The sequence below is a fragment of the Malus domestica genome, chromosome 15, assembly GCF_042453785.1.
Source record: "Malus domestica chromosome 15, GDT2T_hap1".
Classification (NCBI taxonomy): domain Eukaryota; kingdom Viridiplantae; phylum Streptophyta; class Magnoliopsida; order Rosales; family Rosaceae; genus Malus; species Malus domestica.
Genome location: NC_091675.1, coordinates 37,853,124 through 37,879,655, shown reverse-complemented (window position 1 = coordinate 37,879,655; position 26,532 = coordinate 37,853,124). Strand labels below are relative to the sequence as shown.

Here is a 26,532-nt window from a genome sequence, read left to right as displayed (position 1 = left end):
CCACATTACCCCTAATTGGAAGATGCATAATATTGGCGACATCTTCCAGAGTGGGGGTAAACTCTCCCTAAGCACAAATGAAGGTATGGGTCTCTGTACTCCACCTTCTAATCATGTGGCAAAGAAGTTCAGGCTCAAGCTAAACAACATGCTTCTTAATCATGAAGACGGCATCCAAAACTTTGGCCCTTGTCGAGGTCGTACACTGGTTCGCAAAGCTAAGCTCAAAATCTACCCAATCTGCCCAGCCAGTGGCCTTGCCACATGAGAACTCAAAGTGGATCGGCATGGCAGGAAACAACCCACACTCAATGCAACACAGGGAAATGTGCCTGGGATCGATAAGAGAGACCGAGTAAGAAGGGTTTCTTCTCCTTAAAAGCATTGTTCTGAGAACCAATAGAAAGTGGTGGCCTGCCTCGTTAAAGAAAGTCCTCAGTAATGAAGAACCCATCAACGACAGTTAGACACTTTGGTGATTCCACAGCCATAATGCACCTATGGAAAGCAAGCGTTAAACCATAGATATTACTAGCCAGTGCAGCATGCAGGAAGAAACATACAAGCATATAAAGAAAAACACGATAATGAATCTACCTAGGAAAGTAAAAGGGTACGTGCATAAAATTCAAAGTATTTCATGCAAAAGTCTAAGACTTTAACATAAGACTATTTTCCCCAAATGCTATCACGCAAAACACATGCAACTTTCCCTACACATGCCATGCTATCAAAGCCTTAAAATATCTAGCTAGCGAAAGTGTGCTATACGTGTACCCAAGCAAAAACAAGTTATATGGAAAAAAAATCATGCCAAGCGGATCAATGCAATTGATCAATCGATCCAGCTCAAGCACGCACCAACATGCAAAAAAGTTAGGGTAAATGATAGTTGCACAGTATACATGTAAAGCAAGAAAGAAATCATAGAGGGCAAACACATATGGTTTTGAAATAGCAAGACTACCTAAGGAGTGGAGTTCGATTTCTCGAAGGAATGACGAGCACCTCTTGTGTGTCCATACTGAAACCCCAAAATCTTTGAAACACATAATCAAGGAGGAGAGATGGATTCCTAATTTCATCACCACGGCAAACAGAGAAGATAAAATGAGAAGAAAAGTTCAAAAAATGTGTCAAAGGTAGAATTTCCTTACCTAAGCAAAGCCTTGTCGCAGAGCACGGAGAAGCATGAATGAGAGGACACAACCCAGTGCAGGAAGCAAAGAAGAATTTGGAGAGAAAAACAGTTGTGAAAACTTTAAAGAATGAATGAGAATTAAAGGATGAGAGGAAGAGAGGAAGAGCAAGGACAAATTAAATACTTGTCCTAGGGAGAATAGCAGCTTGTAACGGTTACCAAATGGAGGCGGGGAAATACGTAGAGTTTCTCTATATGATTGAACGTGCACAAGAAGCAAGAGAACACAACAGCAGGGATTTATCTGCTGCCACGCGGGAAGAGGAAAAGTCCCATTAGAAAGCCCACATTAAAAAAGGAATCCCTTGGGCCAGGGGTTGATTATTCAGCCCACTCAAGGTTTCTCATAGCCCAAATAATCAAGGGGCTAATGTTGAGGCCCAACAATGTCACACACCAATCCAACCAAGTCTCAAGGCCCAATTGTCATGCAAAGCCCATATTCAAGCCTAAACACATGCTAAGGCGCCGGATCGACAAGGAATATATTTACCAACATGCCATGCCACAGTGATTAAGTTGTATATTCATGCCATGCTCATGCCTATTCATCACGCCATGCTTCCTTAGTCATTATTTATGCTAGGCCCAAGTCTCTTATTCAGGGCTTATCAAGTAGATTGTGTTGTGGATGGTTACAGAAGGTTATCGGGCGTACGTGGAATCAGTGTCATGGAAGAATTTGGGCTACTTGGGGGTCTAAAGATCTAAGCCCATACCCTTTGTATCTCACGCATGCAGAATTAGCCTAGTTTACCTCTTTCTCGAGCAAGCCAACTCCCTTAGTTAGGACTAAACTAGATTCTTGCATTAAATACATATTAAGCTCAGCAAGTCAGGTATTTAGTGCTAACTTTCAATTCCCAGCCTGCACAGACAACCAACACGCTAAAGCTATGAGGCATGCTACTAAAAATAGCGCCTACGGAAGGCCGCCCTGGGAAAGTCACATCTCAGGAAAAAGTTAATTGTAGGTCTCAACAGTGCAGCTATCTTACATCAAAATTGGTATAATATGAGGGCTAGGGAGAAAGAATGGGAATACCAAGCCACAAAGGGAGATTCCTTTGAAGCCTAGAGAATAACCCTTCATCTACAAAAGCAAGGAGGGAAACCATTATAGGGAGGATTGGAAGAACACGCAAAGTAACACAGAGAGAGATAAGAGAAAGGCAGGAAGAGAAAACACCCAAGAAGAAGCCCAAAGAGTTCCATTTAGCCCAGAAACACACTCCAAGCCACAAGAATTGCCATTCATGCAACTTAGTAATTTCCACAGCCTTCCATCAAACATCTCAGCCATTATAAGCCTTACTATTTGATGCAAAAATTGACTTAACACACAAATTTAACCCTCTTTTGACATTTGTAGTATAAGTATAAGTATGGATCGTTCTAGACCAGGGATTAGGAGGGCTTGCTAATAACCTCTAAACTGACTCAAAAACATAAAACTAAACTTAAAAACACTTAACATGACTCACAAGACTCAAAGCAAACTTAAAATAATCAAAACAGCTTAAAACAACTAAATAAACTTAAACTAGACACTAGGAATGACTTTGGACGAAAATTGACTTTTACTTGAGTCAAAACACTTAAAAACACAAACTAAAACAGATTTGAAAAACTTTGAAACAAGAAACTAAAATGGGGGTTTTGATTTGGATGAAGTTGAAACAAACAAACAAGTATGAAAAATTAGACAGATTGTAAAATAAATTTGAGAAATAAGATGATGGATGGGATAGCTAGAGGCTTTTTCTCCACACATGACATGTATGCAAATAACTCGATTTTCAATTACTACTTCATCGAATTATGAACGACAATGCTCCAAATTAACCGTGGCATCACTAGTTAACTCTCAGATTTTCCTTGTTTTATTAGATTGGATGACATCATTCGACAACCCAAAACATTCTTCTAAAGTTCCCTACATGACATCATAATAGAGATACAATCAAAGATCATTACGTTTAATGAAAATCATAAGCATTGACAAAGCACTTGCAACTATGACATCATGTCACTCATGCTAGGAATTGAACTTAATGCGATCGTTTATAAACGACCTTCACTACATGTGAATATAAGTTTGTAACGATTATGTGAAACTTCCTTATATTCTAGCAACGGATTTATGCATGCCAATTAAGTGTCGACCCTTAATTAACAAATACAAATAAGTTATCAATCAAATAGTTAAGCCAATTGCATTCACGATTCAAGAGTTCATAACTGGAATTTATTAAATTATATTCCACACATAATCATGGCTTTGAAATCACCCATAGCCAAGAGGGGTTTAGCCACTCATATTTACAACAAAACGAAAGGAAATGAATTTAAACATTAGAAACAAAAGAAAGAAAACACCTAAACGCTCCAACGATCCAAGTTGGACAGCAAGCACGTCCAAGCACTTTCCTTCCCTTCTTTTGCTACGGCACAAGGTGTTGGTGAGTGTTTGAAGGTTTGTTTGTATGGAGGAATGAATGTGAAGATGAATGGATGTGTTTGGATGAAGGTTGTGTTGAATGCGGCAAAGAGTGGAGAATTGTGTAGATGATGTGTGTGTGTGTTTTGATTAATGTCCCCCCCTGATGAAGGGTGGATGAATGTATTTATAGGCTAGGAAGAGGGTGTAGTGGGTGATGGTAATGAGTGGATGTAGTGGTAGATGAATTGATGTGTTGGGTGAAATGAGTGAATGTAGTGGTAGGTGAATGGATGTGTTGGGTGAAATGAGTGGATGTAGTGTTAGGTGAATGTGTTGGGTGGTTGTAATGAGTGGATGTGTTGGGTGAAATGAGTGGATGTAGTGGTAGGTGAATGTGTTGGGTGAAATGAGTGTGCTAAAATGGTTATTTATAGGGAGAGGATGATGCACAAACTTCAAATTTCATCCATTCCTTTTGCTCCAAGCATATGCTATCCATTCCATGCCCAAAAATGCTCCAAAATGCACTTCTTTGCCACATTAACCCTTTGGACCTACAAACACACGAAAATAGCTTAAAATACTAAAATAACTACGAACTAACAACATAAATGCCAAGAAACAAGCTAACTAAGTCGCATAAATATGCTCCTATCACTATTACCCCAGGAAAGCCCAAATCATGCAGCTAAGAATGCCATGCAACCATGCAAACCATTTCTTTCTCGTCTAAACTGATAATCTTCTAGCTTACACACCACACTTTCCTTGAGCAAGTCATTATCCTAATCAATCATGCTATCTTCGAGCCGTTGATGTTACCTGGATATTTCCTAAGACAAGCTAACTCTTTTGAGATATCCCGAGACTTGTTACGAATTTGTACCAAAAGAGACAAGAGGACATTCTCAAAGCCCAAGTCCACCTCGACCTAAAAGTCCCCCAACATCCCCTTGCGTAAGGAGTACTACTATTGGAATTACCACTAGAAGAACCAGAATTATACCTACTTCTCATAAATAACCGTTGGTGTCTTGGCCCTGTAACTAGAAATGATTCTCTGATATTTCTGGATCTCAAGTTACTAAGACCACTCTGACTTGGCCAATTCTATTATTTCATAGACTATTCAATACTGAAAGTCATCCGATAAGCAGCACCATATGTTGCACAATCGAAGTTCAACTAATACTCCTTTAATTGGGAGCATTACAAGATGTTGGATACCTATGATTGCATACCAAATCTAGTTCACCGATGTCAAGGAATTTGATTAAACATTGCTTTGACATGGATACATGAAAGGATTCGGCAAAACATATAGCACTGCGATAAACGGGAATTCCCAAAACCTTATGCTCTGATATTAAACTAACACACCCCGACCCCGGTGTCCAATGGACACCAAAACCAAGGCGTGCTGGCCATCAACGGATGGGTGATGAAGCCATGATATGCATGAAATCATAACTGAAATTATTAAATACGGAAGTCTACCAAAACTTCGGCAGAACTTCCCTAAAATAAGGATAAGCCCAAATCAAACCACCTGCAAGTATTCAAATTTATTTTAAAACATCCCCAAAGGGCCATAGTTAATGGGTCTCTAAACTTTGATCACATGCATGAAAATCGGTTCAGAGCATTTACCCAAATACAACTTCTATGAATATGTTAAGTAAGTATTATACTCAGTGGAATATGTCAAAGCTGCTACAAAGTACCTCAACATTGGATATGATCACTATTGAGACTATTGAATCCTAAGGGGGAGCAAAACATAAAAATGTAGGTGGAAGAAAAATAAAGGTTTCTAAAAAAAATTTATTTTTTGAACATACTAACCCCCTATTTTGTGATGTGGTAGAAACTAAAACACAAATTAAACCCTATAAATTATGTAATTGTAGTATGAGTAAGTAAGGATCGTTCTATTCCGATCGTCCTATTCCGAGGATTAGAAGGGATGCTAATCAACACAAATTAAACTTATAAAATTGAAAACTAAGTTAAACTAACATCAAAACAGTGACTGGGGGGATTTTGGACTTATTTAATTAAAACAAAAGTAAATGGCAGCAAGTAAATTAAGTTGTGAATGAAATATGGATGGAAGGATAGCTAAAAGATTTTTCTCCACACATGAAACAATGCATACAAATCGATTTCTAATTATTCTTCCTATAAACCATGAATGACAATGCCCCAAATTAACTGTGAACATCACTAATTAACTCTCAGATTTTCCTAAGTTCATTGAATTGGACTTAGCGACGCAACCAAATTCTTCTTCTCAAGTTCCTTAATTATGAAAAGCATGATAGAGATACATCTTGAAGATCATTAAGTTCTGTGAAAATCATAAGCATTAACAAAGCATTCGTAACTATGAAAAACATGATACTCCTACCAAGAATTTACTTAACTCAATCATGACTAATGACTTTTACTACTTACAAATATAAGTTCATAACGATTCGGTAAAATTCTCTTATATTCTAGCATCAAATCCCTGCATGCAAACTAAGTATGCATCCTTAATAAACATACAAGAATAAGTTTTCCATAAAGCAGGTAAGTAAATCGCATTCATGTTTTATGAAACAATAACTGGATGTAATCAATTTATATAGAACATATGATCATGGCTTCAAATTCACCTCTAGCTAAAAAGAAACTTAGTTACGCATGCTCATCATAACTAAAAAGCAATCTAAAATAAACATTGAAACTTAAAACAAAGATAGAAAGAACTCTGAAAACTCCAGCAACTTCAATAGATGAATGGGAGGCGTGGCACACTCTAAATCTTTACAGAAATTTCATATATATAGGGGAAACAGCTAAATCCAATGAGGAAAAGGTTTTGGCATTTTGAATTATGTTAAGACTTTAAGAATCAGGTAGAGAGTGTAGGAATGTGATTAGGATTCTTCTTTGTAGCTAGAGATAAGATAAGGTTGGATAAGACAGGATAAGATAGCGTTCCTCTCCAACTAGGATTCCTCTTTCTTGTGTAATTCCTTGCCTTCCAAGCCTCAACTTTAATTTCTCCGGATTTTAGCACATATCTAGCACCGTTTAAACACCAAAAACGTTCAACCCAAATGCTATCCACGCCTGCTATCCAATCCAAGTCCAAAACTGCTCCAAATTGCTCCATTTTGCCATTTATTGTCATCTTTACCAACTGGACCTACAATAATACGAAAATAACTTAAATTACTACAATAAATAGAAATTAACTATGTAAATGCAAAGAAATAAGATAACAAAGTCGCTTAAATATGCTCCCATCAAATTCCGCCACACTTAACTTTTGCTAGTCCCTGAGCAAAACAAGGAAAACAAAACAAAACCTAAACCTTCCAACAATCGCCTCAGGGATTTCCAATGAAACATGACATGTTAAAAATCATTACTTACATAGATTTTAGCAATCCTTACTCTTAAGTTTATACTTAACTACAATAACCGCTCACTAGCTCACATTTAATCAATTAAAACAACATTTGAAAGTAGTAACATGCCTTAGAGAATTCACTCAATTCCTCACCAGATATACTCTCTATTTTCACACAGATTTTCTAACTACACTGCCTAAACTAAGTATATGTGAGAAGATTGATGTAAACATGTAGACTAGCACTCACATATGTTATAACAAAGAAGGCACTTTCTAATATTATTAATACAAACATGTATATGATCTCATGAACAGAATGACACTACTTAGAAGCAAGAACCAAGGATTCCATATGCTTGAACCAATTTCAAACTCCACATATTGAAACACATAACAATTAGGATAAAAGTCTAAGGGTTATAATGGGGCTAAGGTATTGGCCAACAAAGAAAAGGTTAAGGATAAACGAATGTTCTTAAAGTGATAGTAAGCAAAGTAATGAAATCAACACTAATTCAACTTTTGATAGCAGCACCCAACCATACATACAAAGGGGATATTCGTACAACTTTAGGGTCATATTCACATTTTTGGACCCTTCTTCAACAACCAACACTTATGAACTCATTCTTACTTCTTTTCAACCTCTTTTTTTTTCTTTTCTCAACTTTTTTTTTTTCAACGTTTTTCTTCTTTATTTTTTTTCCTTTGAAACATAAAACATAAGCACTACTTCACCGGATTCAAACGAACAAATTCTTCCCCCACACTTGTTTTTTTTCTGAAATTCGTAGATCGAAAGGAATTTCCAACATGCTCCACTATTCTTTAAGAACAAGGGTATGGATATTCCTATACTAGGCTAGGTAGGGATAATGCAAGCTAACAAAGAAAATAGGCTAAATAAGGCTCAATGGGGTTAAACCTACAATACATATGCAAGGGATGAGACTTTTTGGCTCTGGTGGTAACTAAAGAACTTCATCTTGTTATTTGTTATGCAATCAATTATATGCTTTGAACAAAACAGGCATGAGTTCTAGTATTTGGAACTAAATGATGAAAAAGCATTCTAAGTAGTAACCAAGCAAAGAATTAATGAGATCATGCAATGACTTTAGAAAACAAGAATATCACAGATTATTAACTCTCCAAACAAAGAACAGGTTCAAGTCTCACAGGGTTGTAGCATTAGTTTGAGTTTCTTCCTTCAAGCATGTTACAAAAACTGATTTTTTTTCACTTTGTGATTACATATGAATTCGTAAATGACAACTACAACTAAGTATTAACCAAAGAGCATATCAAACTTCCGCTCATGTTTGTAACTTTCTTTAACAATCATGCAATTAAAAACCAAATCCTCATCATTGAGTTGGAAGGTACCCTAAGACACAAACAAACAACAAAAATGACTCTTTTTGGTATGTTCTCAAACTTTATCGATTTTTTTCTTTCAAAATTTTGTTATATGACACACAATAAAACACTTTAAAATAGTGAATAAGAACATTAGTAGTGATAGGTGGTGAAATTCGAAGATAACTCATGACAAGCAATTTGTTTACCCCCTCCCCCAACACACTTAAACCAAACATTGTCCTCAATGTTTCAAAAATAAACTTAAACAAGAAAGCAATAAAATATAACTAGCAAACAAGACAATCATGGCAAAGTAAAAACAATAAAGAGAAGAGTAAAAGAGAGCAAATCTGGTTGTAGGAGCTGAAAATTCCAATGTCTCTTTATTTAAACACATGGGTTGCCTCCCAAGAAGTGCTTGCTTTAACGTCTTTCAGCAGGATGATACATCCAATTAATCCTCACTAGGACTAGCGACATGGAGTTGATCTTTGAATGGAAGGTGATACTTGAAATGATGGTAATGGTTTAAATTCTAGAGTGGGTGCCTGAATCATTGAAATCAACATGTTAGTAGAAAACGAAATTGAAATTTGAGGAGGTGGCTTACCTATGTGCTACGATAAGAACTCAAGGATAGATTTGGTGTGAGGGCAGTGACTTGTCCTATGTTATAAAATCCAACTTCTTTGGGGATAGTTGTTTCAAGTACATCATCTTTGATGAATTCTAAATATTCCCTAGCCACTTCTTTCTCTTGAATCCTTCTTCTTGTTGTACAATTCTCTTTAAAAAACAACCTTACTAGAATTGGATGGTGGTGGAGCTAGGGTAGCTGCGGTAATAGGATTAGAGATGATTGGGTGTTGCGGTAAGGTTTCTTATAAGCTTGTCGTGGCTGAGTCTTCCTCATCCTATTTGGACAACATCTCTTTGTCCATTTCTAGACTATGTTTGGACATCTTTGGTTGAGCTTCAACGTCCATATGACTTCCCAAAGTGATAGCTTCAGCGATTTCAAAATCTCTCATCGAATTGACAATAGTTGAGCTAGAGAGTTCACTTTGTTCTTGAATTTGTCCTATGAATTCCACGATTTGTCCAAGTTGATTTTTCAATTCGACCATCTCTTTAGCTTGGTTTTCTAAACCATAAGTCAAAGAAGCACAAAAAATATTTAGTGTTTGAAGAATTTTAACATGATCCATTAACATACTTGAATTCGGTTGGAATTGTTGTGGGGGAGGTTGTGGTGGCTGCATAGGTTTTGAATAGAATTCCTCAGATGGCTGCCAATATCCTTCTTGTTGAACTTGTTGAGGTTCCCTCCACATAAAATTTGAATGATCTCTTCCACCTGGGTTGTAAGTGTTGGAAAACAAGTCGTTCCTTGATTGATTATGGCCTGGATAACCCCAAGCATTGACACTATCCCAACCTCCATTCTCAATTAATTGAGGATGTTGATTAGTTTGATATCTTTACCTATATAGGACACACCAAGTGTAGCCACACTTTTCATTATGGTCCTTTCGATATACTGCGACATAAGAGAAGTAAGATTCACCATTTGAGCTTGAAGATTAGCAATTGCCATGTCTTGCTTCTCTAGTACCTGAAATCAAAGAAATAAAACTAAATCAAATATCAAAAGGAAAAAACAAATGAAAACCATAGAGCGATTAGCAATTTAACTAATCTAAAGCAACGGCGCCAAAATTTGATGTGGTAGACGCTAACACACAAATTAAACCCTGTAAATTATGTAATCGTAGTATGAGTAAGTAGGGATCGTTCTATCCTGGGGATTAGAAGGGATGCTAATCAACACAAATTAAACTTATAAAACTAAAAACTAAGTTAAACTAACATCAAAACAATGCTTGGGGGGGATTTTGGACGAATTTAATTAAAACAAAAGTAAATGGCAACAAGTAAATTAAGTTGTGAATGAAATATGGATGGAAGGATAGCTAAAGGATTCTTCTCCACACATGAAACATATGCATACAAATCGATTTCCAGTTATTCTTCCTATAAACCATGAATGACAATGCCCCAGATTTTCCACAATTCATTGAATTGGACTTAGCAACGCAACCAAATTATTCTTCTCAAGTTCCCTAACTATGAAAAGCATGATAGAGATACATCTTGAGGATCATTAAGTTCTCTAAAAATCATAAGCATTGACAAAGCATTCGTAACTATGAAAAGCATGATACTCCTGCCAAGAATTTACTTAACTTAATCATGACTAATGACTTTTACTACTTACAAATATAAGTTCATAACGATTAGGTGAAATTCCCTTATATTCTAGCATCAAATCCCTGAATGCAAACTAAGTATGCATCCTTAATAAACATACAAGAATAAATTTTCTATAAAGCAGATAAGTAAATCGCATTCATGTTTTATGAAACAATAACTAGATGTAATCAATTTATATAGAACTTATGATCATTGCTTCGAATTCACCTCTAACTAAAAAGAAACTTAGTTACACATGTTCATCATAACTGAAAAACACTCTAAAATAAACATTGAAACTTAAAATAAGGATAGAAAGAACTCTGAAAACTCCAGCAACTTCAATGGATGAATGGCAAGTGCGGCACACTCTAAATCGCTACAGGAATTTCATATAAATATAGGGGAAACAGCTGAATCCAAGGAGGAAAATGTTTTGGCATTTTGAATTATTTTAGGACTCTAAGAATCAGGTAGAGAGTGTTGGAATGTGATTAGGATTCCTCCTTGCAGCTGGAGATAAGGTTGGATAAGATAGGATAAGATAGGATAAGATAAGATAAGATAAGATAATGTTCCTCTCCAACTAGGATTCCTCTTTCTTGTGTAATTCCTTGCCTTCCAAGCCTCAACTTTAGTTTCTCCAGATTTTAGCACATATCTAGCACCATTTAAACACCAAAAACGTCCAGCCCATATGCTATCCACGCCTGCTATCCAATCCAAGTCCAAAATTGCTCCAAATTGCTCCATTTTGCCATTTATTGTCATCTTTACCAACTGGACCTACAATAATACGAAAATAACTTAAATTACAACAATAAGTAGAAATTAACTAAGTAAATGCAAATAAATAAGATAACAAAGTCGTATAAATATGCTCCCATCATTTTGAAAACACATATAATACTGTACATAATTTCTAAAAAGCTAAGACTGTCATAAAAACTTATATTTGATATATACGTGTATGCACTAAGAGCTGATAGTTACATATATACTAAGTTGATACTTACCGGTGACACGGTATACAATATCTCCATTAACCATAGCTAGTGCAAGTTGGATAATATAATTATATCATTGTTGAGTAATCTCTAGGTAATGACAAGACGAGAATATTAATCATGTCATTACCGAGTAATCCATTACAAGCTGAGACTATAACTGTGGTACCCCGATATAAGTGTAAGTTGATATATATATATATATATATATATATATATAATCATCCCCTAGTTGTAGCTAGTGGAAGCTGAAAATTTAACCATCCACTAGTCGTAGCTAGTGGAAGCTGGAAATAAAATCATGTCATTGCCGAGTAATCTCTAGGCAATGACAAGTTGGAAGGACATGTTCACAATGTAACAAGTTGAAAATACTCACACACGTGCAAGCTATGTCCTACGACCATGGACGTGGTACAATACTCTAAATCTGTATGGGGTATGCGTGCCACAAGATAAGTAATAAAGAATCCACCGTTTATAAAATCATCATTGTCATATATAATAAATCTGGTAGTAAAATCTTGAAATCTATCTAACTCGTAAATCGTAAATCCCGACTCTAAAGATATATCATGAAATCGTAAAATATAATTGAAATTCATTTTTATCTAGGCATGCTTAAAATTTGGATAAATAAAAGTCCACTCACTGATCATCAAGGAAGTCTTCCTCAAGCTGGGTTTGTCCCTCTAGAGCCTCTGGAACTGCTTGCATTTAAGTATATAAATGACCTATTAGTAAAATGAATTTAAAACGATTGAATTTGGAAAAATGGAGTGTGAATTTAAAATCCGCATGTCGAATTACCCTAGAAGGGGTCTCGGGCCGAAACTCAAAAAAATAAGCGGTCAAAATAAGGATTTCTTAAAATCTTGGCTTTTCGTAACATAGTATCCCTTAGCTATAAAATCCGTGTAGTTTTCAAAATCATATTACGGATAAGAAAGAAAACCAAGTCAGTATAAAAGCAGTTATGCTAAAGATACGCTTGAATCACATATATCTAAACAATGTAACATAATATGCTCATAAAAATGCAGACACAAGTCCACGCAAAAAGTAGCTACATGAATAGGCTAGGTGTAATAATCTACACTCGATTACTACATACACATGAAGCTGGCGCTAAGCGCATCACATACGAGTTCTGGATGCAAAAGCAAGTAGTACATACTACACCTACAATGGATCTAATATCAGTGCAATGTGAACATACACGTGAAGCTGGTCCTGACACGAATGAGTACTACAGAAACCTGTGTAAGCATGCATGATAAGCATATAAAATATGTAAGATCATGCCATCATAATTTCATAAATCTCGACATCAACAGATATACTAGTATCTATGAGTAAAAGCATGGCATGAGGTAAAAAAAAAATTGCATCGCAATAGTTATGGAAACTATGTATATGATATTCGTCCGAAAATAAAGCCCACTCATTGATATGCCGTCTTGCTTTAGCCCTTACTTAGCCTCAAAAATCCTCAGGATAAATGTCTTCTATAAGAGAAACCACTATACTAATCATTAAGCTACTCAAAACTCGTAACTAATAGGGAAAAGACTCGAAATTCCCTTGTTTGCTCAAAACAAGGATGTACTTAAAAACGGGTATATGCACCTGTAGGCGCCACCACGCGTCTGCACGCGTTGGTATCGGTGGCAGTCACTGGTGGTGCAATATTTCATCGTGGTTGGCTGAAATATTCCAGATTATGGTCACTAGACGAAATATTCCGTCGGCATCAAACAATATTCAATTAGGAATATATCTTCAGTTAACGGAATACTCCGTCTGAATCTCATAGGAATAAGGATTTTTTTTCCTGAAAAAATTCACAAAACCAGTTAGCCTCGTTTCTCATTCATTTTTCACGTAATTTATGTCAAAATGAAGCTTGGGAGATGAGGAACAAAGTTTTACCTAATAAGAGTTCAAAAGATGGTCGAAAATGGTTTGAAATTTGCCTGAGAGTCTCGGCCCGAGACTTTCGGATCTTCTCACTTCAAGTGGATCCCAGCTCGAAAGTTTTGAATATGAATCTAAAAGTGATGGTGAGTCTTCTGGCGGTGATAATCTCATCCAACTTGATGAGATTCAACTGGAAAAGCTTGTCGAATTTTCTACAAAACTCGTCAGCAAAACGCACAGTTAAGGTTTGAGTTGAAACTTCGTTAAGGTTCGATATTTAGTGGCATGCAAACCAACAAAATAAAACAGTAAAAGAAGGATCCAGAAAGTGATAAAGTTACTAAAATGCCATTGATGTCAGTTTTGTAAAACCTTCGTTTTAAACCAAAATCCGTTTCGCTTGCACTTACGCGTTCCTATCCATGAGTAATACAAGAATATGGTAAGAAAGGAGACCAAATAAGAAATGAGCTCAAATGTACACATATGATTTCTAGTTAGCAATTTCAAGTTAGCAATTTCAGGGCATTTTTGTATTTTCACAACTTTGTGGAATAAAATGCAATAAAATCATGGACGTGTAGTAACACCAACTAACATTTCCACTGGCGCTGCAACCGCTCTCGTCGGCGGCACCCCCACTACAATACATTTATGGACATGGTTGTGTATAAAGGAAAGGGATCCTCTCCAAATTCATTCCTCATAATCCACCAAATCAGGAAATCTGTGCTGTTGAAAATTGATCTAACAGCTACAAACAATTGCCTACTTTAAAAGTTATAATAACCTCAGTCGTTTGATCAAATTTCAACTGCACGGATTCCCTAATTTGATGGATTAGCAAGAAGGGATCCGAAAAGGACCCATTTCCTTGTATAAATACCATCCAAACTAAAAATATTGTCAATTTACCACTCAAACCCTATACGTTTAGTGAAGGTGTACCACCTCTGTCAATTTTTGTTAGAAATTGTTAGACTCAGCATGTCTTGCAGACCTGGTCACTTTTTCATGCGTATTTTGACCACCCTATGGATCCTAGACGACTTAGAGTAAGAATTTCGTTGGCTGCCGTCTTCATGTAGGCGGATGATGTGTGTCATGAACTTGGTCACTGAATTCGAGGAAACAGAACCCTTGAAAATGGTCTTACATAGATGATATGGTATTACATAAATTTTGGGGGTAAATGAGCAAGACTTTAGTTTGTACATTTTTTTCCATAAATGTCTTGCAAAGTCTGTGGGGGCGAATAAGAGGTTAAAAAAATATAAAAAAAAAAAACACTCAAGTGGGAGGGTTGAAGACTTCTCCTATTTGTTTAAGTTGAAGGGATAATATAATTTTAGATGGGAAGAGTGCCACTAATTTTTTTCTTTTTTTAACAAACGATATTATTTACACTAAGAAATAAGATGGTAGGCTTAGCCTCACAATGGGTTATCAATATAGTGGTTCAAATTTGTCTTTGACGAGAATCGAACCTAAGACTTCTCACTTACAAGTGGAAAAGAATAACCAGATCGTAGTACTAAGTGGCAAGGTCGCAGGCTTCTCCTGCTTTTTTATTTTTTATTCTTTTTTTCTTTAGTACCAACTAGAATCTTGTTAGAAATAAACATTACGAGCGTAACGGTCAAGTTTAGGGGATTATATGCTAGGGTTAATCCAAAGACATGACCTAAAAAATGTTTGAGGTCAAAAAAGTGTCTTTACTCTCTGTTTATATGGTCCCAATGCGTTAGTTTTTAAGACAAAATTTGCTGACGAGCGCTTATTTTTATTGGGGTGTGCTATCCATACACCATATTTTACTTTTCACACACCCCTTAATAATTTCTGTCAATTAATCTTCTTCAATTCATCCGATCCAACGGCAAAAAATTAAAAATGTGTGTGAGAAGTAAAATGGGGTGTGTGGATATCACAACCCTTTTTATTTAAGGAAAATATTAAACACACTTGTTTAGCTTCTCAAATACCTATATATAATCATGTTAGTTGAGTTATTTGATGAGAAATTTTATTTAAACCCATGTAACCTTTTTTTACACCTAATTTAAATTTTAAATGTTAATTGTCTATTTTACCCTATTGCATAATTACTTTTATATACAAAATGAAATTAATAATAAAACTCAAATTTCTCAATAAACCCAGACATTATAATTAAACCCTAGCATCACCCTTTGTTTATCCTATGTCCATTCCGGCTAAAACCCTAATAGTTCTGATAGAGAAAAACAAGTTTTTTTATTGATGGATAGTGATTTTGAAGTTTTGAATCCTCCAACTAAGGTATGACTTGATTTATGGATATTTTGTTTGTTTGCTTCTTCTTTGGATTAAATTTCATACTTATTATATTATATTGTATTTATTTTTCTTTGTCGTCTGTCTGCCCCCAAAACACCATTGCAAGGACTTTTGATTAGTAGTGCAAAAACATATAACTTGATTCTTGGTGCAAATAACGATTGCCCAACCTTATAAACCTTGACCACTCACTAGCGGGTGGCATGTGATGCGTAAAATAAGTTAACACACAAAATTAAACCCTCTTTTTATCAAATGTAGTAAAGTATGTAAGTAGGGATCGTTCTAGGCCGGGGATTAGGAGGGATTGCTAAACACTTGAAAACTGACTTAAAAACATAAAAACAAAATTTAAAACACTAAACTAGACTCAAAGAATGCAAAACTATACTTTAAAATACTTAAACAAACATAAAACTCAAAACAGCAACCTAATGACTCAAAACTGCCTAAAAACCACTTTCTGGGCAGTTTTGAGAACCTAACAAGAACTTGGACGAAGTTGGATGAAAACTTGAATCAAAACACTTAGAAACACAAATCAAAACACTTTCTAACTAATCTAAGACTTCAAAATAAAGGGGGATTTGTTTTGGACGAAAATTGAAAACAAAACAGAAACTTTAAAACAAAACAGATTGTAAAACGTTTTTGGATGAAAAGGATGGATAAAAGGCTAGTTAGGAGGTTCTTCTCCACACATGACACACTTGCAAACAAAATGATTTTCAGTTGTTCTTTCAATAAATTATGAAACTCAACACCCCAAGTTAATTAGATACGCTTAAATTAACCTTCAAGTTCTCCTTAAGTTAATGAATTGGATGGAAAAGCGCATACAACAATTCAAAGCATTCCTCAAAGGTTCCTTACGTGATGAGCACAATAAAGATACAATCAAGAATCATGAAGCACAATGAGAACTATAAGTGTTGACGAGGCATTCGTTACTATGATGAGCATGAAACTAGTGCCAAGAATTCATTCAACGCGATCGTTTTCAAGCGACCTTCACTACTTGTGATTATAAGATTGTAACTATTAGGTGAAACTCCCTCATAATCTAGCATCATATTCATGCATGAAAACTAAGCGTGCACTCTCAATCAACATACACAAATAAGTTATCAATCAAGTAGATGAACGAATTGAATCCGCAACTTATGAAATAACAAATGAATGTAATCAAATCATATTGCAAGCATGTACATGGTTTCGAATCACCCCCCAACTAAGAGGGTTTAGTTCCTCATTCTTGCAATACAAAGATACATAAAATTAGACATTAAAATCAAAGGAAAGAAAACACCTAAAATGCTCCAACTTGGAAAGCAAGTGCATCAATGGATCTCCCTTCCTCCTTGTTGCGGCATGAAGCTTGTGGACAGATTTTTGGGTGGATTTATGGTGTAGAATGGATGGGGAATGATATGGAGGGGTTTAGGGTGAGTGTGGAAGAGTGTTTGATGGTTGGAAGGTGGTGGAGAACTAGGCAAAGAGGGTGGAAGAAGGTGGAGTGGCTGTTATGTTTTCTAGGCACTAGAATGGTGTTTTTTGGGTGTTTTGCTTCCTAGGGTGTGTATGGACGAATTTCTGTGATAAAATGATGAATATGGGGGATTGTTCTTTTGCCAAGGGGTGTAAACATGTATTTATAGGCCCCAAAAACCTTAGAAAATCAGGTTAGGTTAAGGATGAAATGCATGGCAATTTGTGTGTGTGGTGTGCAATGGTCCAAGGGTGAAAATGAAGTGATGATGCAAAGTGTGAAGGGTAAAATGGAGTGGTCTTGTAGCTAGGGGGCATGAATGATTGTGTACATTGCATAGAGATGGAAAGGGAGGTGAAAATGTGTCAATAAATGGGTCAAAGGTGCAGCAACATGTGGTACACAAGGCATGGGATTCCAAATGTGAATGATGGAGCATCAATTGGTGCATGTAATGGATGTAAATGTTGTCTAAAATCTAATGAGTGAAGGGAACAAGAGGTATCAAGCAATTGAGTGTAATAATTAAATGAATTGAAGCATGAAATTAGAAATTATGTAGGGGACAAGAGTGATTAAGCATGGCATGGAATCCAAAGGGAATTCTATGTGGTTTGCATGGCAAGGAATGCAAGTTGGGGTGACAGATTTTTGGGCTGTTTTCTTCATCTTTTGGACCATAATTCTTCATATTCTTGGCCTCTTTAGTTCTCAAATTCGTCCATCCACTTGGCCCATGCATTTGCTATCCATTCCAAGCCCGAAACATGCTCCAAAGGCCTCCAAAATGCATCTTCTTGCATACTTTGTACTTAGAGTCTGAAAACACACGAAAATGACTTTAAACATTAAAATAACTAAGGAAACACGACGTAAATGCACAAGAACAAGCCAACTAAGTCGCATAAATATGCTCCTATCAGCATGTCTCCATCCAAATCCAAAGCATCAAGGTCAAATGTTTTTCTGGCAAAGTGATAGACTGAACTAGAGTTTGCATTGCATTCTCTGGCAAATTCAAATCTATAGAAGGATCTCTTGGATCCCAAGTCTATGGATGGGTTTGGTAGCAAGAAAAAAAAAACAGCCATGGAAATGCTAATCATATACAATTATACAAGGGCAACGGACGCCTCTTTGAAGAAATAAAAAACATTCAGTTAGAGATGTTATTTTATAAAGGGAATGGGTGTAAAGATAACTTTACATTTTGAATTGGGTTTAAGAGGGTAGTTTAGGTAATAAATTTGGGTTTAAAGAGATATTAATTCTTTAATTAAAAAAATATGGGTGAAGAAAGTAAGTTTGGTGTAGAAAAATGCTAGATGGGTTCAAATAAAATTTCTTTTATTTGATTTATTTAATTCGATAATCAAACTTAACAAAGGGTGGTGAGAAGCTAGAAGTGATGTGTGAAATCAGCTCTCTTTACTTAAAAACAAATTCTGAGTGCAAATTGACAGTAGGATAATCAAGCCCTTTATTCAAAGGGATTCCCATTTTTGGGTAAAAATGGGGACTAGTTGTTTTGCTCACTTTGAATTTCCACGATCCGACCCATCTACATTTGTAAGTGCCGATTCATAAATCATGCTTTCAAAAATTCAATTTAATCTGAAACCATTTGTCTGTTTAAATGTTACGATGAAATTTATTATTTCTTATAGAACAAAGTGTTCGTCAATTTTTTTGAATTCAATTAGATATTCCAAATATTTTTAATTTAGCTAATATTTTATAAGAATGATAATATGAGGTCCAACTTGATAAAAAGAAGGTATAGTCCTCGGTCGTTCACCGAATTTAAGCCCAAATCCATAACCTAGCGTTTTTCATTTCCAAGGTATCCTCTGTTCTTTTCACAGTCAGTGTTCGAACGCGAGGCTCGCGAGGGAGGAGGATGACGAAGTTCAGGAAGCTAAACCGACCCACGGGTCACCGCATGTCCATGCTCAGGTACCTAATCTCACAGCTTGAGCTTTCGAAAGCCAAAATATTTAATTTTTTTTTTTTTCTAAAATTGAAAGAATTATGGTGGTTTGATGCGCAGGACGATGGTGTCGCAGTTGGTGAAACATGAGCGCATTGAGACCACTGTTTCCAAGGTACCTCTTTCTCTTTTTATCTCGCTTCTCATTTTTCTATTTACTTGTTGGGATTTTCCCTTATTTTACAATTTTAGGGGTTTTCTGGGTTTAGGGTTTTAGTTAGTTTCTTTGACTGAAACAAGCAATCTGATTATATATTCTGCTCTGTTTTATGATTTTGTATTTTTTGTGATAGTTCTATTAATATTTTTTTTTTATTTGGTGCCTGAACCCTGACACATTTTTGGTGCCATGGTCCAACAAATGTACAAGGACAAAAAAATTTCAGCATAAGCTTCTTCGGAGTTTCGGGAAATTTTAATATGGTTAGAATAAGCAAAAAGTCATTAACTTTACGTTTAAATGTTTTGTTTGTTCTATTTGCAGGCCAAAGAGATCCGACGCGAGGCTGATAAAATGGTGCAGCTTGGGAAAGATGTATGTATTGATTCTGCTATAACTGTGTTTAAATATTACATTTGCTGGTAGTTTCTTACAAATCTCTACATTTTTATATTTAATAATGATTTTTATAAAATGAAGTTTTCGTTGACAGAGATTTATGTGAGCTATAGTCCATTGAAGAGATTCTTTGAGTGACTGTTTCAGTTAACTTATAGGCCCTGCTTCTCTTTCAATTCCACAAATTAATAGGTTTGAAATAACCCACCTTCTGATTTTTTTTTTTATGAGGAGCATGTGCTTGAGTAACTCCTAGTTGCAAGTTTGTAAATTCTTTAAATTGTGACGTTATTTCAATTAGATAGAGACTTTTATGTAATCTTAGATAGGCCAACATGAGATTGAAATGTGAGGTTCAAGTATTGGAGTGAGGTTGAGTTGCATGAATATGCTCATGTTATCCTTTCTCATGGGATCAAGTATTGAGATTTTTGAAGTTCAAAAACATGTTTGGTGCTTTTATTTGGTGGTCTATAGATGTTCTGTGGACTTCCAAATAATCTCAAGATGGTGAATCTTTGATGATTCAATCGCCCAGTGTTCTTTAGTTGTTGGGTGTGAAACATAGTGAATGTTTGATGATTCAATCACCCCTTGTGCGTTTGTTGTTGGGCCTTGCATCAGTTTTTTGATGAAAGCCTCACTAGTTATTTGAATGAAAAAGGCTAGTCGGACTATTGTTTGGGTCAAAATATCTTCCAAAATGGATATGTTAATATTTGATTAAAGAGATTACATATACCTTTTTATTTTCTTTTGGGTTTGGAAAAAGGGGGTGTAATTGTGGGATGTGAACCAGTATCTGCCAACAGAATCTACAAGCAAGATAGTTTCTAATTGAAATCCAAGATACCCAATGCCCAATAAGTCATGCCCCATAGAACCCATACTGTCAGTCAGCTGTGAGCTTCATGATAAATATCACTTATTTGAAAGTCTTCTATATTAACCAGAACTCGGTAGTTTGATACGGTTCTTTGACATTCGTGAGTGAACATTTTTATGTAATTTTCTTTTTTTATCTATAAACACTTTATGAGGGTAGTTACCAAAGTTCTAACTCAATGTTTGGCTATATGAACATGACGAATTGGGGTTTGAAACGTGCTTCTGTACTCTAGTTGTGCGGTGCAAAGTTCTGGAAATATCTTTACTGTAGATCCACATTTTATGGGTTTTTATCTCACGTGATTCTTTTCTCTTTCAATATTGAGACAGGGCTCCTTGTGTGCCGCAAGGCGTGCTGCTGCTTTTGTGCGTGGGGATGATGTACTTCACAAGCTATTTACAGAACTGGCGTATCGATACAAGTGAACCTCAAACCCCTTTTTTTTTTTTAAGTCTTCCATATTTTCATTTGTTACATTGATTGGATATTATTTTACAGGGATCGAGTAGGCGGATACACAAGACTACTTCGGACTCGTATACGAGTTGGTGATGCTGCACCTATGGCCTATATTGAGTAAGGCTGCTATTTATTCGTTGACTGACGTATGTTTGTCAATCTGGCCAATTTAAAGACTTGTCAAGGTGGTAGTTTCTACCCATGTCCAAATGCCCAGCCTAAGTAAAAGAGTGTAAGGCCGCCCATTCTAACCTTTGGATATAAATGGCCCATTTACGACCATATAGATTTGAATATATAGGCATAGACAAATCCACCCATTCAGAACTGATCAATTCAAATCCAAAACAAAATCAAGTGAAGCCAAAGAAATGTCAAATGAAATCAAGCACCAAAATGAATTATTAAGAAAATTCACAAAGAAAAAAATTCTTGAGAAAAAAATCAAAGGCAGTTTGATATAGCTATTTTTTTGGGCCTCTGGCCCTCATATGTACCAAAAGAAGGATATTTATTGGGAGTATGATGATTAATAAATAATCTAAGCGCATTTGGTGTGTGTGCATGCCTTCATTTTATGTCGGTAAATGTGCATGCCTTCATTTCCTCTGTAACTGCCTTTTTTGCATCTTTGTATGCTCATCTGCCATTCTGAATTCTTTTCTAGTAGTGATTGTTTTTCTTAAAAGTTTATGCGGACATTGAATGTCCAATATGTGATGTGATGTGATGTGATGTGATGTGATGCTTTCTAAATGTTACCCAGACATTGAATGTCCAATATGTGATGTGATGTGATGTGATGCGATGCTTTTTAAATGTTAACCTCACCGTTCTTGGGATGGAAAAGCAAGAGGAAGAACACCCTTTTCATGGAAGAAAATGGGGATTGAAAAACATAAGCAACACGGTGTACTTGTCTAGTACACCTACCTCATTGATTAAATAATGCACTTTCTTCGGTATTTTTTATAATTTTTTTAGTAGTAACGAGTGTAATTCTATCAAGTAGATATCTCTAGTAGCTCACAATGGTTCATTGACTGTTTTGATCAATACTGGTTGATGTCGGGCTACATTTTGACCATGTGTTGGCATACTTGTATAGGTTCATCGACAGAGAAAATGAGCTCAGACAATCAAAACTACCAGCCCCTCAACCACCAGAGAGAGTTCCTTTAGATCCTTGGGCAAGATCCAAGCTTTGCAAGCAGTTTGCACCTCCTAAAGAAGATAAGAGCTCTGAGATTTGATTTTCTGTATTTAGACTTTATTTCTGTAGTTTCCTAAGTTGCCGATATCTTATGATTCCGTCGAGGGAAAGTCTTCGATTTCTCGTGGTTCTCCTGATAAGAAGTCTCTGATTTCTTGTGAATCATAGGCGCAGATTGTTCTGATTGTTGGCATGCATCATAATGCAGTGATATACAAATTTGTAAGCTGCCCTTTCATCAAATTGCTTAGGAATGAACAATTGTGTCGGACTCGATATGCATTTCGACATGGAGTCGAGAAGTTGATGCGCATCAATTTTTATTTATTTTGTCATTAAAAGAAGTTGATGGATCATTGAAGTCATCGTTATGTGCATGTGGCAAACAAATTTTCAAGCATGTCACCTGTTTGTCCAGGAATATTCTTGCTTGCCACCCTTAAGTGAGGGTGATGCTTGTCATCCTATTTATTACTATTAGATGAGTTTAAATTTCGAGATCTATAACACAAATTTCAAAATTTCAAAACTATGTTTTTAGTAAATTAACTTGTGAACTATTTAAAATCAGCCAATTAATCTTTTGTCGTTAGATTTTGTTCATCATTCCGTCAAATTCAAGAGCAAATTAGTTATTTTATCATCAATTCTTACTTGTTAATGATAATCACCAATAAAATTATGACATATGGACATAAAATAATGTGTAAAACATATAGTATAATAAGAAACATAAAAAAAATCAAACGTTTACATAACGGATCATTTCTCATTGTCATTACACCTTATTTTGTGTCCATGTGTCATAATTTTATTGGCGGTTATAGTTGACAAGTAAAAATTGATTATGGAAAGACTAATTTGTCCTTGAATTTAAAAAAATAGTGGATGAAATCTACCGACAAGGAGTTAATTGGCTAATTTCAAATAATTCAGGGGTTTAATTTACCAAAAACAAATAGTTCAAATGGTTAATTTCAACTGGGGTAATAGCTCAAGGATCAAATAGCAGTTTATCCTTAAAAATATATATGACTTGGTAGATAAGGTTGATATCTCCCAATTGTAAGGTGCATTAAAATATATGTGACGTAGCGGGAACATATGATTCAAGGATTGATAAGCGTCAAATTTGATAGCTTAATTTGAATTCCATCAGCGATTTGAAATTCACTAGAAAATAGAAAAAATTCTAAAGTTTAATTGATAGTAATATGAATTGATTACAAATCTAAGGCCAATATGACATATTTATTATGTATCTAACCCTACAAATCCTAGGAATTCAAATACGAAAGGAATTAATAAGGGAAATTTTATTTGAACCCATGTAATTTCTTTCTACACCTAACTTAAATTTAAATTGTTAATTGTCTATTTTACCCTATTGCATAATTATTATTAAGTACAAAATGAAATTAATAATAAAACTCAAATTTATCAACAAGCCCATTAAACCCTACCATCACTTCTTGTTTATCCTACGTTCATTCTGATTAAAACCCTAATAGGTCTTGTAAAGAAAAACAAGTTTTTTTTATTGATGGAGGGTGATTTTGAAATTTTGAATCCTCCAACTAAGGTATGACTCAATTTATGAATATTTTGTTCATTTGATTTTAATTTTTTTTTTTAAGTTTAGAAGATGAGTATTTGGGTTTCAATTTTTTTTCATCAATCTCGAATGGTTTGTTAAACTTTCTGTAATTCGAAAATTCTAAGGAAAAACTTCTTACCAATGTTCTTAGATTATAAATTTCCTTGCTTGTTGATAAATATAAGAGGATGAATTGTTTGATTTGTTGCTTATGCACATCAGTAGAAAGAAAAAAGGCAAATATCTGGGTTTGGTAGCAGAAAGAAAAAAAAAAAGTAGCCATGAAAATGCTAGTTGGGAGAAGGGGGTGGGGCAAGGACACCTCTTTTAAAAAAAAAAAATTCTATTACATATGTTATTTTAAAAAGGGAATGAGTGTAAAGATAACTTAACATTTTGAATTGGTTTTGAAATTGTAGTTTAGGTAAAAATTTGGGTTTAAGGAGAGATTAATTCTTTAATAAAAAACAATATGGGTAAAAAGCGTAAGTTGGATGTGGAAAGAGATTACATGGGTTCAAATAAAATTTTCCAATTAATAATAACAAAATATCAAAAGTGTCGCAAAATCTTAAATTCCCATTTTGCGATAGTAAACAACATAATTCAGCCGAACTCTAGTAGGTCTTTTCGTTTTTCTTTAAATACATATATTATGGACTCAAATTTGGCATGCCAATTAGTCCGCACAACTTGAAAAGTCCAAGATATCTATTTACGGGGTATGGTTGCAGAAAATTATTTATTAACCTTTGAATTGTCAATTCTCCAATCATTTTTTTCATTAAATGTTGTTTCCTCCTTTTACTTTAATTGCACGTGAAATAATGAGATTATTGTCCTACATTAGTCTCTCCCACTTGTAAATAATTCACTGTCGAGTTCATTTTGAAAAGATTTAGGGTTGACATGAATATTCTTGGTGTTTAGTTATAATTACAAAGGAACTAATACCATACAAAAGATTAGAATGTGCAACTTGATAATCTAACCTCTTCTTGGCTGAATCTTCTTGCATCCAAATTCAATTGTTTCCTATGACTTACAACTTAATTCCATATTCACCTGTTAAGCCTTTACCAAATTAGCTACCAAATCAACATTATCTACAACCATGTCAATCATAATATTTTCAGATACGACAATATTTTGATTTTCATAGAGATATTCTTGTGGGATTTTAACGTGCATGATATTTAATTCTTCGATCTTGTTCTCTTTTCTTATATTCTTCTCCACTTGAGAAGAACTCGACCTCTAGTTCTCTTGTATTTGAGATGCCTCTACTTTGGTAGTATGTTGCTCATCTTCTTTTTGTCTCTCATTCCCCAACACTTGTGGAGTTTCTCGAGGATATCTTCTTCAACTCTGATAGGATCAACTTCTTTTTCTTCAACGTCTTCCTCCATCTTTCTTGGCATATGGGATCGTCAAATAATTTTTCATCCACTACTTTTTCTTTGAAAATAGTGTTTTACGTTCTTAAAATATACAAATCATATTCAAACGGGACCTATACCTTTACAATGACTCTCTTCATCCTACGACAAGATCGAATATGATTTTTTCCTTCTTTCTTTCATGCCTTTTACAAACCATCCAACTTTCCGCATAGTAATTATGAATGCGTATGGAAGTGACTTTAACATGCTTAAAATCGTTTATTGTTGAAAGTGTTTTTAGAACAAATCCTTAGTCAGATGCTAATGAATCTTAAAAAAACACTTGAAGTGCTTCCTGCAAGAAACACATTACTGATGCTCTTCCAAAATGACTTTCAAGTGCTTTTAGAACCTAAAAAACTTTATCCAAAAGCGTTTTTCAATCATCTTAAAAGAACTTCCAAACGACCTATAATTTTTCAACCCCCTCATCCAATCTTTGAATATGTGGGCCGTTTTATTTTGTTGGGCTCCATAGATAGAAGAAATCTTTTAGTGGGTCGCGTACATGGCCCCGTACCATGTGTCTAAAATAATTGGTTGGAATTTTTTGTTTTTCAAATTTACAACTAATTATATTATTATACTTAATGTATCAAAGTATGTTCTGGGCACATTAAAAAATTAGAAAAACTAATCTAAAGGGCTTCAAAACTTTGAATTTTAACCAAAAACCATGCTGTAAGTTTATTTAATGGTTAGTATAAAGCCCACTTTTAAATGAGCCCAACTAAAATGGCCCAACCTAAATAACGAGCTGATTTGTCAAATTTGCCCCTAACAGTTTTAGGTTAAGCTACGTTAATTAATCTGTTAGTTTAGTTACTTTGAAATTAGCACAACCGACTGGAAGAGCTCTTTTTTGCTAAAACGTTGCAGAGTTCTTCAATCTGCAAATTTTAATTTGTTTTGTGAACTAGGGAAAGGTTTTGAGAGTCGATTTTTTTGAAATCTTGATCTTCGTGTTGTTCGTTTAGGTCTTT

General features: G+C 35.1%; 1 protein-coding gene across 1 annotated transcript; it reads left to right on the top strand.

The window, feature by feature from the left end:
- Nucleotides 1-19,156: 19,156 nt before the first annotated feature.
- On the top strand, nucleotides 19,157-22,875 carry LOC103454200 (uncharacterized). The gene is made up of 6 exons (XM_008393793.4): nucleotides 19,157-19,356; nucleotides 19,451-19,505; nucleotides 19,875-19,925; nucleotides 21,168-21,259; nucleotides 21,337-21,414; nucleotides 22,406-22,875. Exons 1-6 carry the CDS (start codon nucleotides 19,301-19,303, stop codon nucleotides 22,548-22,550), a joined length of 477 nt encoding a protein of 158 aa, XP_008392015.1. The 5' UTR covers nucleotides 19,157-19,300; the 3' UTR covers nucleotides 22,551-22,875.
- The last annotated feature ends 3,657 nt before the right edge of the window (nucleotides 22,876-26,532 follow it).

Coding starts and splice junctions, on each gene's coding strand:
- LOC103454200 (XM_008393793.4), top strand. CDS start 19,301: ATGACGAAGTTCAGGAAGCTAAACCGACCCACGGGTCACCGCATGTCC. Junction 19,506..19,874: donor TTGAGACCACTGTTTCCAAG/GTACCTCTTTCT, acceptor TTCTATTTGCAG/GCCAAAGAGATCCGACGCGA. Junction 21,260..21,336: donor GAACTGGCGTATCGATACAA/GTGAACCTCAAA, acceptor ATTATTTTACAG/GGATCGAGTAGGCGGATACA.